Below are 20,073 nucleotides of genomic sequence, written 5' to 3'. Positions count from 1 at the left end.
CTGACTTCTCTGTGAATGTATACTTGAGGGCCACACCCAGTTGGCTAAAAAAGAGCTAGATTTATATACAGGTAGCCATATCTCAGGAACGGAGAGGCACAGGAGCAAAAGAAAAACATCGCTGGATTCAGGAGAACAGTGGCATTTACATCACGAATGTCTACTTGAGGACCACGCCCAGTTGGCTAACAAGACTAGATTTATAAACACTGAATAAGGGGCCGTATCTCAGGAACAAAGAGGCGCAGGAACAAAAGAAAGACATTGCCGGATTCAGGAGAACAGCAGCAATTACATCAGGTAAAAATGTTATATATTTATGGCAAGTGACAGGTCCCCTTTAAGGAAAACTCAGGTAAAAACAGAATATAAAGGAATAGGTTGGGCCTTTGTGGGTGACAACCTGGTTCTCCATGCTCTTTAGGAATCAGGTATTATTATTTATAGTGCTGGCCCAACTTCTTTTAAAAGAAAAAGGCTGGGAGTAGATGCTGGGTTTATAGGTTGAAGATCGGGAGGATATGTGAGGGGCTAGCTGTGGGGACTTTTTGTCTGGATGGCTACAGTGGCCAGTGGGACTTTGGACATGGACACAAGGTTAGGGCAGAAGCTATGCCCGACTGTAGGATCGTCTGGTTGGTCAAGTCTGATTTTGCGTCTAAACTCAGTCCAAAAAGAATTAATGATTAATTTTTAACGATCTGTATTTGTGGGCCAGATATCGGTGGAGTCTTGGCCGCCTGTAATTCCCCCGTGTGTCCATACTCTATGTATACAGATGATGATTAGTTTCTTCCTGGTGGGTGATATGGTCCTATTAGCCCACCTCCGGGCTAATCTCTCCGGAGACAGGACAATCGCAGATTCCTCTCCGGCTGAGTCCTGAAATAAACTCACTGCGGCAGTCTCGGAATATAAATACCCAGGCAGCGCGGCGCAGGTACATTGCATACCCCTGAATCACCGCACACTATTTACTCCTCCGTTCTCTGAGCTCAAGACACTTTCATGTTCTGTGAATTTAAAGCAAGGCATAAAGTATCTCAGACATAACGCAGCCGCCCCATCCGCACGCCTGGTTACCGAGAATTAGAGATAAATATATACGTGCTCCACAGCAACAACTAACAGACTGACATCCCTCATTGGGATCGGCTGACAGCTACAAGTGAGAGAGAAGCCCCTGATCCATAGCTGGATGCCCCCACATCAAGAACACAGCATGGAGACAAAGAGCCGCGTGCCCACCACACCCCATTATACTATTTCCCTAGAAGCTTTGTGACCTTATGCCATAGCAAAACCAAAGAAATGAGCCAGAGCATAAGCTGGGATACGTGCACTGTGTAAGAGCATGTTCACACTGTGCAGAGCAGGACAGGGGCCTCAACTGTTCAGCCATCATCCATGTCAAGCTATATAGATAAATGCCTAGCTCAGAAAGGGAACCACACAGAGAACAAGAAACTACAGCAAAACCAAAGAAATGAGCCGGAGCATAAGCTGGGAAACGTGCACTGCATAAGAGCATGTTCACACTGTGCAAAGCAGGACAGGGGCCTCAACTGTTCAGCCATCATCCATGTCAAGCTATATAGATAAATGCCTAGCTCAGAAAGGGAACCACACAGAGAACAAGAAACTACAGCAAAACCAAAGAAATGAGCCGGAGAATAAGCTGGGATACGCGCACTGCATAAGAGCATGTTCACACTGTGGCCATTTCACATAAAAAAAACAAGAAAAGAATACCCCAAAATTAGCATATACCTGTAGTAAGTAAATAGTAATAGTACATGAAAATAACATAGGGCACTTAGATATTATTTTGATCATAAAAGAGTAAAAACCATCACACTGCGACAAGGAGTACCCTTCAGGAAGGACCTATCTTGTCTCTAGTATTAAAACCTTACTCTATGTCAGCCGACCTCAATGTGAATAAGGGTAGTAGGAGAGGGGCTCGAGTGATAAGAACCCTGCCCATGGGAAGCTATATACAGTTGTGCTCAAAAGTTTACATACCCCGGCAGAATTTTTCCTTTCTTGGCCTTGTTTCAGAGAATATGAATGTTAACAAAAAAACTTTTTCTCCACTCATGGTTATTGGTTGGGTGAAGCCATTTATTGTCAAACTACTGTGTTTTCTCTGTTTAAATCTTAATGACAACCAAAAACATCCAAATGACCCTGATCAAAAGTTCACATACCCCAGTTCTTAATTCATATTCTCTGAAACAAGGCCAAGAAAGGAAAAATTCTGCCGGGGTATGTAAACTTTTGAGCATACATATAACATACAACCTGCTGCTCTCTTCCAACCCCTTGCTTTACACTGCAGCCCTGCCTTCAGTGTGTAAGTACAAGCCCACCGTAAAGTTAGTGAATAAAATGCTGATTTCTTTACAGTATAGGTGGAATGATTGTAAAATGCAAGCATCTAACCCGTCAGTAAGAAATAAGCCTCCATGCTGACTGTTTCCCGAGTGGCCAGTGCACCTGTCAGGTATGTGCTCCAGGCAGGACTAAATGTGCAATATTTTGACAAGTTTGGAAAATTCTGTTTTTATCTGAACGTGTTTACCTTGTGGCAATAGTGAAGAGCGGAGACGATCTGTCTGAAGAACCTGCGGGCGTCGCTCTCCGGGAGCTGGTGCTTGTTATTTATGAAGTCATACAATTCTCCGCTGCTGGCGTACTCCATGACGATGATGATCTTATCTGGGCTCTCAAACACTGCAGAAAGAAAAAGTGTTTTCACATATCTCTCTGATGCTTCTGCTCCTCCTCCCCTCTCACAGCACACAGTCTCAGAGACAATCACAGGAAAACTGAAGCTGCATCCCCCTCCTCTCCCCCCTTACTCTTATTCTCATTTATAAAGGCATATTAGTGAATTGCTACTTTTACACTTGTCTAATACAATAAAGGCTTCCCACAAGGTGAATCTATAATAACATGTAAATGTACAGAGGTTTAATTAATTTTCTAGACAACCAGTCACAGCTTTAAGAACTTATTAGGATGAATATATCCAACCTGACACTCAGTGCTTTAATAGCCGTGTACGGTACATCCACCCCACCCGACAGTCTGGTTTGGCCATGACAGACTGTGAAATGAAATTTTACACGTCCTCCCTGTTATTATCTGTCCTTGCTGTTAAAATTTGTCATGGTCTTATTGTGTCTGGGATGAGAGCACGTTCCTGGTCACGCTCCTACAATAGTAACTGCCAGTGATAAAACCATCGTCTGACACTTACAAGGTGCAAAGTACTAAGGAAATATGAAAGATCCTTCTATTAACGAATAATGAGGAATAGAAAGCTTAACTTATGTCTGAGAATTCTTTAATATAACAACAAGATTCTTATACACAGGGAGCAGTATTATAGTAGTTATATTCTTGTACACAGGGAGCAGTATTATAGTAGATATATTCTTGTACACAGGGAGCAGTATTATAGTAGTTATATTCTTGTACATAGGAGCAGTATTATAGTAGATATATTCTTGTACATAGGAGCAGTATTATAGTAGTTATATTCTTGTACATAGGGGCAGTATTATAGTAGTTATATTCTTGTACATAGGGGCAGTATTATAATAGTTATATTCTTGTACATAGGAGCAGTATTATAGTAGTTATATGCTTGTACATAGGGGCAGTATTATAGTAGGTATATTCTTGTATATAGGAGCAGTATTATAGTAGTTATATTCTTGTACATAGGAGCAGTATTATAGTAGATATATTCTTGTACATAGGAGCAGTATTATAGTAGTTATATTCTTGTACATAGGGGCAGTATTATAGTAGTTATATTCTTGTACATAGGGGCAGTATTATAATAGTTATATTCTTGTACATAGGGGTCAGTATTATAGTAGTTACATTCTTGTACATAGGGGCAGTATTATAGTAGTTACATTCTTGTACATAGGGGCAGTATTATAGTAGTTATATTCTTATACATAGGCACACTATTATAGTAGTTATATTCTTGTACATAGGAAGCAGTATTATAGTAGTTATATTCTTGTACATAGGGGCAGTATTATAGTAGTTATATTATTGTACATTGGGGCAGTATTATAGTAGTTATATTATTGTACATGGGGGCAGTATTATAGTAGTTATATTCTTGCACATAGGGGCAGTATTATAGTAGTTATATTCTTGTATATAGGAGCAGTATTATAGTAGTTACATTCTTGTACATAGGGGGCAGTATTATAGTAGTTATATTCTTATACATAGGCGCACTATTATAGTAGTTATATTCTTGTACATAGGAAGCAGTATTATAGTAGTTATATTCTTGTACATAGGGGTAGTATTATAGTAGTTATATTATTGTACATGGGGGCAGTATTATAGTAGTTATATTATTGTACATGGGGGCAGTATTATAGTAGTTATATTCTTGTACATAGGGGCAGTATTATAGTAGTCATATTCTTATACATAGGGGCAGTATTATAGTAGTTATATTCTTGTACATAGGGGCAGTATTATAGTAGTTATATTCTTGTACATAGGGGCAGTATTATAGTAGTTATATTCTTATACATAGGGGCAGTATTATAGTAGTTATATTCTTATACATAGGGGCAGTATTATAGTAGTTATATTCTTATACATAGGGGCAGTATTATAGTAGTTATATTCTTGTACATAGGGGCAGTATTATAGTAGTTATATTCTTATACATAGGGGCAGTATTATAGTAGTTATATTCTTGTACATAGGGGGCAGTATTATAGTAGTTATATTCTTGTACATAGGGGCAGTATTATAGTAGTTATATTCTTATACATAGGAGCAGTATTATAGTAGTTATATTCTTGTACATAGAGGACAGTATTATAGTAGTTATATTCTTGTACATAGGGGTCAGTATTATAGTAGTTACATTCTTGTACATAGGGGCAGTATTATAGTAGCTACATTCTTGTACATAGGGGCAGTATTATAGTAGTTATATTCTTATACATAGGTGCACTATTATAGTAGTTATATTCTTGTACATAGGAAGCAGTATTATAGTAGTTATATTCTTGTACATAGGGGTAGTATTATAGTAGTTATATTATTGTACATGGGGGCAGTATTATAGTAGTTATATTATTGTACATGGGGGCAGTAATATAGTAGTTATATTCTTGTACATAGGGGCAGTATTATAGTAGTTATATTCTTGTATATAGGAGCAGTATTATAGTAGTTACATTCTTGTACATAGGGGGCAGTATTATAGTAGTTATATTCCTGTACATAGGGGGCAGTATTATAGTAGTTATATTCTTGTACATAGGGACAGTATTATAGTAGTTATATTTTTGTACATAGGGAGCAGTATTATAGTAGTTATATTCTTGCACATAGGGAGCAGTATTATAGTAGTTATATCCTTGTACATAGGAGCAGTATTATAGTAGTTATATTCTTGTACATAGGAACAGTATTATAGTAGTTATATTCTTTTACATAGGAGCAGTATTATAGTAGTTATATTCCTGTACATAGGGAGCAGTATTATAGTAGTTATATTCTTGTACATAGGAGCAGTATTATAGTAGTTATATTCCTGTACATAGGGAGCAGTATTATAGTAGTTATATTCTTGTACATAGGGGCAGTATTATAGTAGTTATATTCTTGTACATAGGGGACAGTATTATAGTAGTTATATTCTTGTACATAGGGACAGTATTATAGTAATTATATTCTTGTACATAGGAGGCAGTATTATAGTATTTATATTCTTGTACATAGAGGGCAGTATTATAGTAGTTATATTCTTGTATATAGAAGCAGTATTATAGTAGTTATATTCTTGTACGTAGGGGGCAGTATTATAGTAGTTATATTCTTGTACATAGGGAGCAGTATTATAGTAGTTATATCCTTGTACATAGGAGCAGTATTATAGTAGTTATATTCTTGTACATAGGAGCAGTATTATAGTAGTTATATTCTTGTACATAGGGTCATGTATTATATTAGTCAGTAGTATATTTATTGCAGCTATATACTTGTGCATGTGTATCACTTTCGCATCTACACTGCTGATTATGTCTTACATGGATGACAGGGCCTTTGAACCCCTCAGACACCGAGCACCGGATGCAGCTGAGACCTCGGCACCCCACAGATGTTCTGTACAGATACTGAACCAGCAGGAGCTTTAGATATGAGGACCTGATAAAATGAAACTAGTAAAAGTTGAATGCAGCTCTGGATGAGACTAGAGCGCTGTAACTCAATTTTAGTAGAAACAAAGTAAACTTTTTGTAAAGCGTCTCAAATAAATCATTAGAAAGTCAAAATAATTCTCATTTGTATCTATGGGAATGAATTGTTCTTTTCATGCACTGGAATGGCAGACTTGAGTCTCTATGAACAATCAAGCTAATAACCCCATTAAGTGGAGGGATCTGCGCTGCCCGGGGAATCCTCCGCCTCTGACGCACTTTTAGATATAAGCCCCAGGCCATTACTGACCTTCGGAGACCTGTATGATGTGCTCGTGTTTCAGCAGCGCTGTGATCTCAATCTCTCGCTGAAGATGGACCCGGTCCAGCTCGTCTGTGATCTTGTCTTTTTGAATAGATTTCACAGCAACCTAAAAAAAACAAGCGATATAAGCTATTTAACCAGATGGCGGTATTCTGCAGTCAACTGCATTGCTAATTTATAATGATAGTGTTTCTTAACAGCGTTTCTCATTTTCAAGATCTCGCCTATAGAGACTGAAAATCAACCTTGAACTGCACTGTTCACACTGCTTGGGGTTTGCAACACTTGCAACCAGTCTAGACAATCAAATGCAGCTTTGCTTCTATTCACTTCAATAGGAGCTGAGCTGCAGTACCAAGAATGGCCACTACAGAGTGTACGGCGCTGTGCTGTTCTGCCTCGGTGCATTATATGTACATCTTCTTGCAGCGACAGCAGTCGGGGGCGCAGGTTCTAGGACCAACTATGATCTAATATTGATAACCTATCGTAAAAATTGGTCATCAATACATAAGTCTTTGACATCCCCTGTCCAGACTCCAACATTCTATCTGCGCTGATACATTGTAACAAACTATCCAAACAGGGGAAAGATCTGTATAAAATTGACAAGACCTATATTGCAACCAACCCATCCATTTTGTGAACATAACCAGGTCATTTATAATCACTAAGAAGAAGAAAAAGTTGCTTCCAGCTATATTTTTGTGATCCATATGAATTTTCCACTTTCTATTAAAGAGAAGAATTTTATCAGGATATGGAAGAAAAGTAACTTTTTCTTATTTACTTGGACATTTACGTTTGGTTAGAAAGGATTTCCGCACTCCTATACCATATGAACCGTATTGGGTGATCTCGGCTGTGCTGTTTTCTTTCTTTCATTTATAGTCACTGACAGCAAGCAGAGGTATTGTATGTGGTGAAGAATTTAAATTCACAGTATATTAGAAAGTTGCTACAATGTTGGAGATGTGGAAGTGTTTTGTTAGTCGCTCCTCTTATTATAATGCTGTTCTGTAATAAACTCCTGATGTTGTTTACAAACACGAGAAAGCTGCGTTATGTGCCGACTCCGAGCCGTGAACACTCGGGTTCTGCAGATACAATATAATTCCAGACAGCAAGACCGGAGAGTTACATAATCACCTGGAGTCTGGCCCTGGTCTAATATTACCCTCATTTCACAATCTCTGCCCAGTCACAAGGTTCTTATAAACAGCAGCGGCCCAGTAAACACCAGCAAACAGCACCAACCCAGTAAACACAAGCAAACAGCACCGACCCAGTAAACACCAGTACACAGCACCGACCCAGTAAGCACCAGCACACAGCACCAGCCCAGTATACACCAGCACACAGCACGAACCCAGTAAACACCAGCACACAGTACCAGCCCAGTAAGCACCAGCACACAGCACGAACCCAGTAAACACCAGCACACAGTACCGGCCCAGTAAGCACCAGCATACAGCACCAGCCCAGTATACACCAGGACAGCACCATCCCATTAAACACCAGTACACAGCACCGACCCAGTAAGCACCAGCATACAGCACCAGCCCAGTATACACCAGCACACAGCACCATCCCAGTAAACACCAGTACACAGCACCAACCCAGTAAGCACCAGCATACAGCACCAGCCCAGTAAACACCAGCACACAGTACCAGCCCAGTAAGCACCAGCACACAGCACGAACCCAGTAAACACCAGCACACAGTACCGGCCCAGTAAGCACCAGCATACAGCACCAGCCCAGTATACACCAGCACACAGCACCATCCCAGTAAACACCAGTACACAGCACCGACCCAGTAAGCACCAGCATACAGCACCAGCCCAGTATACACCAGCACACAGCACCATCCCAGTAAACACCAGTACACAGCACCAACCCAGTAAGCACCAGCATACAGCACCAGCCCAGTATACACCAGCACACAGCACCAACCCAGTAAACACCAGCAAACAGCACCGACCCAGTAAACACAAGCAAACAGCACCGACCCAGTAAACACCAGTACACAGCACCGACCCAGTAAGCACCAGCACACAGCACCAGCCCAGTATACACCAGCACACAGCACGAACCCAGTAAACACCAGCACACAGTACCAGCCCAGTAAGCACCAGCACACAGCACGAACCCAGTAAACACCAGCACACAGTACCGGCCCAGTAAGCACCAGCATACAGCACCAGCCCAGTATACACCAGCACACAGCACCATCCCAGTAAACACCAGTACACAGCACCGACCCAGTAAGCACCAGCATACAGCACCAGCCCAGTATACACCAGCACACAGCACCATCCCAGTAAACACCAGTACACAGCACCAACCCAGTAAGCACCAGCATACAGCACCAGCCCAGTATACACCAGCACACAGCACCAACCCAGTAAACACCAGCACACAGTACCGGCCCAGTAAACACCAGCACCGACCCAGTAAACACTAGCAGGCAGCACCGACCCAGTAAACACCAGCACACAGTACCGGCCCAGTAAACACCAGCACCGACCCAGTAACCTCCAGAACACAGCACCGACCCAGGAAACACCAGCACCGACCCAGTAAACACCAGCATACAGCACTGACCCAGTAAACACCAGCACACAGTACCGGCCCAGTACACAACAGCACTAACCCAGTAAACTCCAGCAGGCAGCACCGACCCAGTAAACACCAGCACACAGCACCGACCCAGTAAACACCAGCACTAACCCAGTAAACTCCAGCAGGCAGCACCGACCCAGTAAACACCAGCACACAGCACCGAACAGTAAACACCAGCACACAGCACCGACCCAGTACACAACAGCACCGACGTAGTAAACTCCAGCAGGCAGCACCGACCCAGTAAACTCCAGCAGGCAGCACCAGCCCAGTAAACACCAGCACACAGCACCGACCAGTAAACACCAGCACACAGCACCGACCCAGTACACAACAGCACCGACGTAGTAAACTCCAGCAGGCAGCACCGACCCAGGAAACACCAGCACGCAGCACCAGCCCAGTAAACACCAGCACACAGCACCGACCAGTAAACACCAGCACACAGCACCGACCCAGTACACAACAGCACCGACGTAGTAAACTCCAGCAGGCAGCACCGACCCAGTAAACTCCAGCAGGCAGCACCAGCCCAGTAAACACCAGCACACAGCACCGACCCAGTACACAACAGCACCGACGTAGTAAACTCCAGCAGGCAGCACCGACCCAGGAAACACCAGCACGCAGCACCAGCCCAGTAAACACCAGCACACAGCACCGACCAGTAAACACCAGCACACAGCACCGACCCAGTACACAACAGCACCGACGTAGTAAACTCCAGCAGGCAGCACCGACGCAGTAAACACCAGCACGCAGCACCGGCCCAGTACACAACAGCACCGACGTAGTAAACTCCAGCAGGCAGCACCGACCCAGTAAACACCAGCACGCAGCACCGGCCTAGTAAAAACCAGTCCTGACTCACTAATTACCAGCAAACAGCACCAGCCCAGTAAACACCAGTATACAGCACCGGTCCAGTAAACACCAGTATACAGCACCAGTCCAGTAAACACCAGTATACAGCACCGGTCCAGTAAACACCAGTATACAGCAACGGCCCAGTAAACACCAGTATACAGCACCGGTCCAGTAAACACCAGTATACAGCAACGGCCCAGTAAACACCAGTATACAGCACCGGTCCAGTAAACACCAGTATACAGAACCGGTTCAGTAAACACCAGTATACAGCCAGGAATACAAGTCAAATTTAAAGAAACCCATCTGGATGATTTTACAACTGAAATTTAGCAGCATGACGGTACAGGTCCTCGTACCATAATAAAAATGCCGCCTGTCTTGTAGCAATCCTATGGGTTAGCGCTGAGAAATCAAGCATTAAAGCCACATGCAAATTAGCCTGGAAGTGCATTGGGGGTGTGTTCACACAATCTGAGTATATCACCATGCCCCCAATGCACTTCCAGGCTAATCTGCATGTGGCTTCAAGGGATTTCTCAGTGTTAGCACAAAGTATCCCTAATGCCGACACTGGGAATAGCTGATCGGCGACTGTGCAGCACCTCCATCAATCAGACATTGATTAGGTATCCTAAAGATAGACTATCATTGTTAAAGTCCCGGTCAACCCCTGTAAAGGTGGTCGGTCTAGAAGGCTAGGAGCGCAGCACTTACAAGCTCTTTGCTATAGAGTCTGCAAGCGCTGCTCTAAAGCTGGATCCAGCCAATTTCAATGCCCCTGTCCTGAAGAAGCAAATCTGCCTCTGCTTGCAACATGGTAGAGATTACAGTTCAGCAGCTAAACTATTCCACTTTTCCGAACTGTCAATCATCTCCTGAAGATTTATATGGAGAACAATCCCATAATCTTCGCATCCATGAAAAGTTCTACAACTTTCAAATATACTTAATGCTTCAACTTCTCACCATTTCGAGATCTCTGTTTGCTGACAGTGAATGAATCGCTCCTTTTTTTTACTTTCAGAGGATTGCAGGTACATACAAGTGGATACAATTGTAACCAGTAAACAAATCAGTAGCTGCACAATTCTCTGCTGGTTTGCTACAATGTAGCAGCTTGGGGGTTCACCTACATAGATGATGGGCCACAGCCTTGTCCCACTAAGATCCGTCCACTTTTCAAAAAGTTTCCAGAACTAGTGGAAATACACCAAAGTCGCTATTTTTTTTGCACAACTACCCATTGGGCAAAAGTTTGCAACTCTTCTACCCCAGTTTTCTGGCGATCTGGAAAACCCCCTTTAAGAATAATAATAATAATAATTTTTATTTTTATAGCGCCAACATATTCCACAGCACTTTACAATTTTAGGGGGGACATATACAGACAATACAGAATAAGCATATCTCATATCGAAAGGAGTGAGGGCCCTGCTCGCAAGCTTACAGTCTATGAAGAATGGCCGGTTGTCCCTGTCTCACAGCTGCGGTGTCGTCACATAATCCAGGCATAATCCGGTTGCCTTCAGCCTCATGTTTACTTGTTGCGTTCTTATTCTGTTTGATACACAGCCATGTATAAAGCGACTTCCTTCCCCTTCGGTGTTGGCACCGTGTTTCTTGCATAGTGCGTCACAGGCAGCAAAGAAGCAGACTAAATAGACCGGTGCATAAATATACACACCCGTAGAGCTGGGCATGAGCCACCCATAGCAGCTGCCCACAAACACATGATTGCCAATTATGCCACACAGGCGATCTCCAGCTGTTGCAAAACTACAATTCCTTGGATGTCCTGACTACTCGTTGCTGTATGGGCATGCTGAGAGTTGTAGTTTTGCGAGTTTGAGAGCAATGCTCTGTGAGACAGGGTAATTCCCAACCTATATTTAGGGTAGATGGACAATAGATTCAATGGATCTTGCCATAGCCTAATTGTGTCTCCAGTAATCCAGCCATATCGCTGCCCAAAATAAGTCATGTTTACATCAGACATCCTAATAGGTGCATGTAGGGTTAATAGATCTTTTGCTTGGGATCCTTATTTGTGGACGAGAGCAGAAAACTATCACAAAGAGCATCTCTCGCTCTGAAGGACCTGTCCGTCCTACATCATGCAGAAAATTAATGGACAAGGTGTAATACTTCATTTCTCCTGTGGAGGTGCTGCAGGGAAATTAAAAACTTACTACCAGGTTTCCGCAGAGGCGATCACTGGTGACTTTCTAACTTACTCTTGTGGAGTGAGAATTAGGGATTGTCCAAAGTGGAGGACCCCTTAAATGATCACAGAACTAATAATAAAAATGTAAAATGGTGAAGGATAACGCATCCATATTTAATGATAGAACGGAATGGGCAGCGATCGTCTGTTGTCGGATTGCTCATATAAAATGTTCAATTGCTCATAGCGCCACCTGTGGGTGACCTCCGTGTGTGGAGCCGTGTTGTGGAACGTCTGCTGGAAGGACAGATGTTCTTATGGTGATCAATGAGCCCGGAAGCCTTTATCTATCAGACAAGTCAGCAGCTTCCAGAAAACACTTAACCACATCCTCCTGCAACACATGTGTCTGCGGCGTCACCGAGGCCACGTGATCAACGGCGCAGAAACTCCGCAGGATTCACATCTCACTCATAAGGAATTCAGGACTAAAGAAGGCACAAAACTCCGGGACCCTGATGATCTGTAGTGTAAACTATTCTATACAATCACATCACCGGGAATCACCACTCCGGACATTCCCACTGTATCCCAGAGTCATAATCTACATGGACAGCAAATTACTGCATGTATGTACACACTGACTGCACCAGCAGAATAGTGAGTGCGGCTCTGGAGTATAATACAGGATATAACTCAGGATCAGTAATGTAATGTATGTACACACTGACTGCACCAGCAGAATAGTGAGTGCAGCTCTGAAGTATAATACAGGATGTAACTCAGGATCAGTACAGGATCAGTAATGTAATGTATGTACACAGTGACTGCACCAGCAGAATAGTGAGTGCAGCTCTGGAGTATAATACAGGGTGAAACTCAGGATCAGTACAGGATCAGTAATGTAATATATGTACACAGTGACTGCACCAGCAGAATAGTGAGTGCAGCTCTGAAGTATAATACAGGGTGTAACTCAGGATCAGTAATGTAATGTATGTATACAGTGACTGCACCAGCAGAATAGTGAGTGCAGCTCTGGAGTATAATACAGGGTGTAACTCAGGATCAGTATAGGATCAGTATTGTAATACATTTGTGTTTGTTCCTTTAAATCCAGACTTTTTTCTTTGATCTGGCCATTCTGTGGAGCACACACATCTGACCACATCTCTTTGACCACCATTCATGAAAGGGAACGTTTTCCTTTCTATCCCCCCAGGAATCACAGACTCCAATATTTCTTTATATAAAATTCTTCCTGTCTTCTCTGGGAATTCTGCTGGAATGTTGGCAGCCGCTGAAATCACTCAGATTCCTTCTAGCACATTCTGGGCCGAGAAGAAGGAGAAAATAAAGGTGGGAAAACAGTGAAAGAGAAGTGAGCCATGTCTCATGCTGGTAAGAGAAACCAAACAGAGCGGCTTTGATGTTTCCATCTGTGATATGATGGGGAAAAAACAAAACAGTCCTCTAATCCGGCATTAATAGAACTGACAGATTATCAAATATTCCAGAAACGAAACAAACCTCATTGTATAAGGAAAAGATGGACCAGATTACCAGATTTTCTGGATTATCAAATGCTAGATTAAGGGAATTTTATGTTATAATATAATATATAACCATTCCTATAGTCCAACACCTGATAATCCATAATTTAAATATATATTTTGTAATCTGGCACTTAGCAAATCCCATTATTGCTAGTTTACCTAAATACCCACCAACTTGCACAAAAGACCCTTCTATATCTATAAACAGGTAAAGGGGCTGCCCAGGATTAGAAAGATACTGGGTGCTTTCTTTGAAAAACGGCACCATCTCTATCAACAGGTTGTCTAAGGTATTGCAGCTGTGTTACATTCCCTTAAAAGGAATATATGATCATAAATTTACTCATTGTTCAATCAAGTTTTTATGTAAAATTCATTTTCATTTTATTTTTAACAATTTTTTTTCAATATTTCATATTATTTTCTATATTTAAAAAAATCTAAAATCTTTTTTTAACACTGATCACTAGGCTTTATACTAGATTCCTGTACTATACAGATAACTTTTTAGCAGTCTCCTTATCATCACAGACAGGATAGCAATGATAGATAACACCTCTATATACAGTAGATAACACAGGATCAACCATTCACAATAGTTAGGTCATGTTACAGCTCACCTCCTCCCCCTCCTGTACAATGAGTGATAACACCTCTATATAGAGTAGATAACACAGGATCAACCATTCACAATAGGTAGGTCATGTTACAGCTCACCTCCTCCCCCTCCTGTACAATGACTGATAACACCTCTATATACAGTAGATAACACAGGATCAACCATTCACAATAGGTCATGTCACAGCTCACCTCCTCCCCCTCCTGTACAATGACTAATATCACCTTTATATACAGTAGATAACACAGGATCAACCATTCTCAATAGGTCATGTCACAGCTCACCTCCTCCCCCTCCTGTACAATGACTTTAAGAGCCCCCCCCATCCTCTAAGAGCTCTGACAGTGGTCATATCATCAGCTTTCTCAGAATCAGGCACACAATTTCCTGCAAAATGTCCCATTTTTACATTTTGGGTGTTTTGTGTGGGTTTTCTTATCCTTTACACAATCCATTTGCAGCTGTGTGACAGGCCCATGTGGGCACGGCCGCTGAGCATGTTTAGACGAGTCAGCACCCTGTTCCTGCGCAATATATGACACATTTTGTGGAATTCTTGCTTTTACCATCACACATTAAGGCATTTTTTCTTTACATTTGCTTATTTCAAAGCTGACAATTTGGGGAAAAATTACTCCCAAATTGACTGTGGTTTAATATTTGTGGTAGGTGCGATATTTAAATGATGACCAAATCCCTTTTAATTTGTTAAAGTTGCATATCTATGGAAACCGTGGTTTGAAAAACATCCGGCATCCAAAAATTCTAGTTTTTTGGAAAAATAATCTGACATCTCATCAAACTGGAGCAGATTGGGTGCCAAGGGCAACATGAATTTATTTCTTAAAGCTGAGCCAACATGGTAGATTTGGCTGCAGCACATGTTGTGCGGCCAAAGATTGCTGCATGTCGCTGCGAAATCACAGCATAATGCAAGTGAATGCGGTTGCATGGGGACCCTCAAGGTCGAGGTACCTCGATAAGCAAGTCACAATAAATCCAACTTCTTCTGACATGTTGTGACTTGCTTGTGGTCCCTTGCAGATCGCAATATGATCTGAATATGGCATTTTTATGCCACTGCTGCCGCCAGACACTGTCCTGCATTATTCTTCCATCTATCCTGCACATTTGCCACCTTTTCCGTTTGCACATAAGTCTTCTGTCAGCTCCTACGCATTAAACAGCTGTTCTGGTCTGGAGTCGGGGGATTTGTTCTATTTTTAAAGGCTTCGCCATGGAAGACTATCTGTTGGGTTAGTATATATCTTTGCCAAACAGTTTATTTAACTTGGCAGGGATGAGGCACGCTGCGCCATGGACTGCTTTCATTCTCATTACTGCTGCATTCTGGAGAATTTTCAGCTTGTAATCACCGAACATTGTCAATCTGAGAATCATCTACAGAAAATCCAAAATAACATAAAAAAAGGCAAAAATCTAAAAATAATCCCACCTTAACCAACCCCCAATTAGAAAAACTGCTCTGTAGTTTTTGTACAGCCTGGTGTGACTACAATAACCCGTGCACGGGTCCAGGAAGCTGAAATATAAGGCGCTGTTAGCATGGACAAGTTCCAGTTCCTGCGTGTGATCAATGCTTTGATTAAATTATGCTAGTAGTTCACTGCAGGACTCCATTAGAAGTGAGTCTTGTGCGAGTCTACTTGCCATCGATCGACTAGCGTGTGTTTAGACGCAGTGGCGACTTTGAGGCGCCAGCCGTTACTATGCTGATAGAACAACGTAAATGTACCCAGATTAATTCAAGGAGTTGTCCAGGATAAAAGAAAAAAACTAACATGGCTCCTTTCTTTATTAAACAGCGCCATATGTGTTCTCAGGTTGTGTGTGGTATTGCAGCTCAACCGCATTTGCTTTAAAAGGGTGGTCTGGGACTTTAACATTGACGGCTATCCTTAGGATAGGTCTTCAATGTCCGATTGGTGGCGGTGCGACACCCGGCACCTCCACCGATCAGCTGTTCCCGGTGTCGGCCAGATGTGACAAGTTGCACAGCGCAGCTCCGTCAACTGAATAATGGCCCAGCCGGGTACTGCACACCCAACCCTATTGATTTGAAGAGGGGAAGGATGTGCAGTACCCGGTCGCGGCCACTATACAGTTGACGGAGTTGTGCTGTGTAACACGCAATTGAGCAGTTCCGGCCACCGACACCAGGAACAACTGATTGGCGGCAGTGCTGGTTATCACACCCCCATCGATCAGATATTGACGCAATGTGCCCCCCAATCATCTGCATTACGCTGCGATGTATCAGCGGACTGTGCAATGGCCATAGTTACCGTGTAGCCTCCACCATAAATAGTAGGTGCCAGTTTTTGGAGTAAATTGCACAAAAAATATTGCAAATAATGACGTGCGGCAAAAGTGAGCAAAAAGGTCAAGTGAAACGATCTCCACATATAAGACAGGAAAATAGTGCAAACGGTGCCAGAGCTTTCAAAATGGCGACTAGTGAGATGTGTTAGACAGGGTGGCTGGCATACACCACACTGATATTTTGGGCCAAAACAATCGTTAAAAAATTTGGCGCATTTTACTACACAAAACTGCCAAGATGTCCAACACACATAATGATTCTGGCCCTGGTACGTTGCTTTTTACTGTACATTTCTATTACTTAATAATTCTGCCCATTGGGCCTTATGTAAACAAAGAACTGTTGTCAATAGCAACCAATCAGATCCCTTTTTTTATTCCGGTCTGAGAATGAAAGCAGTGTTCTAATTGGCGGCTATAGACAACATGGATATTTTTTTTATCAGGTCCAATCAGATTTTAGTTTTCATTCTGGTCTGTAAATGAAAGCGGTGCTCTGATTGGCTGTAATGGACAACATGGATATTTTTGTATGAGGTCCAATCAGATTTCAGTTTACATTCTACTCTGAAAATGAAAGTGGTGCTCTGATTGGCTGCTATGGACAACAGGGATATTTTGTTTTTATGACGTCCAATCAGATTTCAGTTTTCATTCTGGTCTGAACATTAAAGCAGTGCTCTGATTGGTTGCTATGGACAACATGTCCTGTTCTTATTTCCTATAGTTTTCCTCTATAAGGCACATTGGTTGCTATGCACATTTGTTAATATATATTAGGGCCAATTAGATTTCGGCTTTCGTTTTGGTTGAGAAAACGAAAGCAGTGGCCAAACTGGTTGCTATGGGCAACAGTTCCAGTTCTCGTTTGCACGTAAAATACGGCATCTGCTGCGTGACAATCACTGGGTTGAAATAATGAAAAAGCAAGAATTTGGTCACTATCTGCCTGTGTGTCTGTGCAGCAGAGGCATTTACCTCCAGGGACGGCAAAGATTTACGTTTACATGGAAATTACATTCGCCCCCGCAATGAGCGCCCCCCAATCATAGACATATCCCCGCACCCCCCATTAGATGAACGTCCCTACATGTGATCATCCACAGACATCATCAATCACATGCACAAAAATGTAAAACCACAGAGGATTGGTCTGATCACTGCGACTCAGTCATTAGCCAAATCTCACACTACCCCCCCCCCCCACCCTCCGCCGTCCTGGCCATAGATGTAAGATCACAACATTTGGCCGGACCTAGATTCACCCAATCCCCCCCCCCCCAAAAAAAGATGAGGATAAGCGGCGGCCAAATATATCTGACGCCGCTTATCTGTAGGTTAATCCTTTGAAGGGAAACATCAGGGACAAATAATGATACAAATGTAGATTGTGAGCCCCAATGGGGACAGCACCGATAATGTCTGGAAATTGTCTGAATTGTAAAGCGCTGCGGAATATTGTTGGCGCTATATAAATAAAAAGATTATTGTTATTAAATGTACGTTTGGAATGACAAATTCAGCTCTGCTACACGGGAAATGCTGATATAATATGAAAATGATGATGGTGCCCATCACTTACCATCATGCCGGTGCTTTTATCCATCCCCCTCTTCACTTTTCCATATGTTCCTCTTCCGAGCGTCTCCAACAGCTGGTAGCGGTGTTTGATACTGCGTTTGTGATGGTGTTTCATCACGGCCCCTGACCCAGGAGCGGAGTCCGACACCCCACAGGGGTCACACCTCTCCCAACTCGGGGACCTCTCCTCTTCTCTTCTACGCCCTATGTCACCTAGCCTGACCCCTTCCCTTGCGTTGTCCTCTCCGGTTACCCCTGTCATGGTGTCCGCCTGTATTTTCAGAATAATTTTCTAAATGGGCATGCTAAAACGCGTTAGAACACTAAATAAATATCTATAAATAATTCCTAATAAATTAACAGAAAGTTACAGATTTTTAATCCAGGTGTGAAAGTTGCAGCTAATTTGTTTGCAAAAGTTTCTAAAGTTTCAAACCCTCTTGAAGGATCTGGGGGGGTACCTAAACTGGATCTGCACCCCTTCCCTTCTCTGACCCCTCAGCAGCTGCTATGGTGTCCAGGCGGCTATCATTATCCTCTGGTTCCTGTGGTGTAGGAGCCCTGGGCAGGCAGACTGTACACTGAGCAGGGAGACCGGTCTTACATTCTCATAGTATGGCTGGGAGGAGACAGATTTGGGAAGTGGGTGAGGTCTCCTCCCCGGCCAGATGACTGATGTGACAATTACATCTTCTACCTGCTGCTGCGGGGAGTTGTGTTGTCTTGTGGGAGGATATATTATTATTGTGGTGCAATAATTTTATAATTGTATCGTGTTATAATATTATAAATGCAGATATTAATGGGAAATATTATCGGATTAACCATAGGGGTGTCTGGTGGCCCCCAATGCAATACCTACCAGGTGCCACATATAATGATGGCATCGACTTATGTCCCTGTGGACTTTGGGGTCCCTGAGGTATCAAGATCTGGGAGCAATGACTGTGACTGAAGCCCTTAAAGGAATATTTAAAATATTAAGTTATCACCCCTCCAAACAAAAGAATCTGACTGCTTTTACCACCACCGGTCTCAAGTACAGGGCTTTGAAATGCACGATTGCAATGAAGTGGCAACCATGTATGTGCGCCCCCCCCCCCCCCCCCGCTCCTTTCGTTCTCTATGGCACCACAAAGTAAAGAACTCAGCTTTTTCAGGCAGTCCCATACATAATGAATGGAGTGGCGGGGCACATACACGGTTGCCTCTTTGGCGCCATTTCAGAGCCCTGTTCTAAAAATGGGTGGGGACCCCAACCAATCCACAAGTTATCATTTTTCGTTTGCATAAGTGATCAGTTTTAATGCTGAAATTAACATTAACTAATGTTGGCCCCTGGTAGTAGTGGAAGTGAGGATAATGATGGCATATTTTAAGGTCTGTGGCGCCCCTGAGGGTTCAGTCGCCACAGGGGTACTGCACCTCAGTAGAGGTGTGGTATCTCCTCTTCCAGGTAAGGATGGAGCATCTCTCGGGACACCACTTCACCATTCAACACTACACTACTCCTGTCCTGAAGGGGGCCCAAATGCACCAGGGTGCTGCCCCGGCCCGGGATATAGGAGATGGGGGGAACCAAAGATAGGGGGAACCATGTAGTGGGTGAGGGTGGAGGACACACTTTTAGGGTACACTTACTAATTCATATTTAATCTATAGCCATCTTAGGTTCAAGGTCTTTGATTGTGATCTTCATTAGTGATTGTGGTCACCGTCTCTGATTGTGGTCACCCACCAGAGTTCAGTAATAGGCCTCATCCGACTGAAGATACACGATCCTCGTTCTCT

General features: G+C 42.8%; 1 protein-coding gene across 1 annotated transcript in view; it reads right to left on the bottom strand.

Moving 5' to 3' along the window:
• Positions 1–18,904, bottom strand: part of LOC141157483 (NUAK family SNF1-like kinase 1) — a 46,622-nt gene extending 27,718 nt beyond the window's left edge. Inside the window, exons 1-3 of the mRNA XM_073644829.1 lie at positions 18,284–18,904; positions 6,511–6,631; positions 2,585–2,736 (exon numbers count right to left, since the gene is read on the bottom strand). Of these exons, the coding sequence (XP_073500930.1) occupies positions 2,585–2,736; positions 6,511–6,631; positions 18,284–18,544 (534 nt within the window). The 5' untranslated portion in view covers positions 18,545–18,904. The remainder of the gene's footprint in view (positions 1–2,584; positions 2,737–6,510; positions 6,632–18,283) is intronic.
• Between the last annotated feature and the right edge of the window lie 1,169 nt (positions 18,905–20,073).

Source organism: Phyllobates terribilis, unplaced genomic scaffold, assembly GCF_046119375.1.
Source record: "Phyllobates terribilis strain yellow unplaced genomic scaffold, ASM4611937v1 Scaffold_8__6_contigs__length_399053987, whole genome shotgun sequence".
Classification (NCBI taxonomy): domain Eukaryota; kingdom Metazoa; phylum Chordata; class Amphibia; order Anura; family Dendrobatidae; genus Phyllobates; species Phyllobates terribilis.
This window is presented reverse-complemented; position numbering and strand designations above follow the sequence as displayed.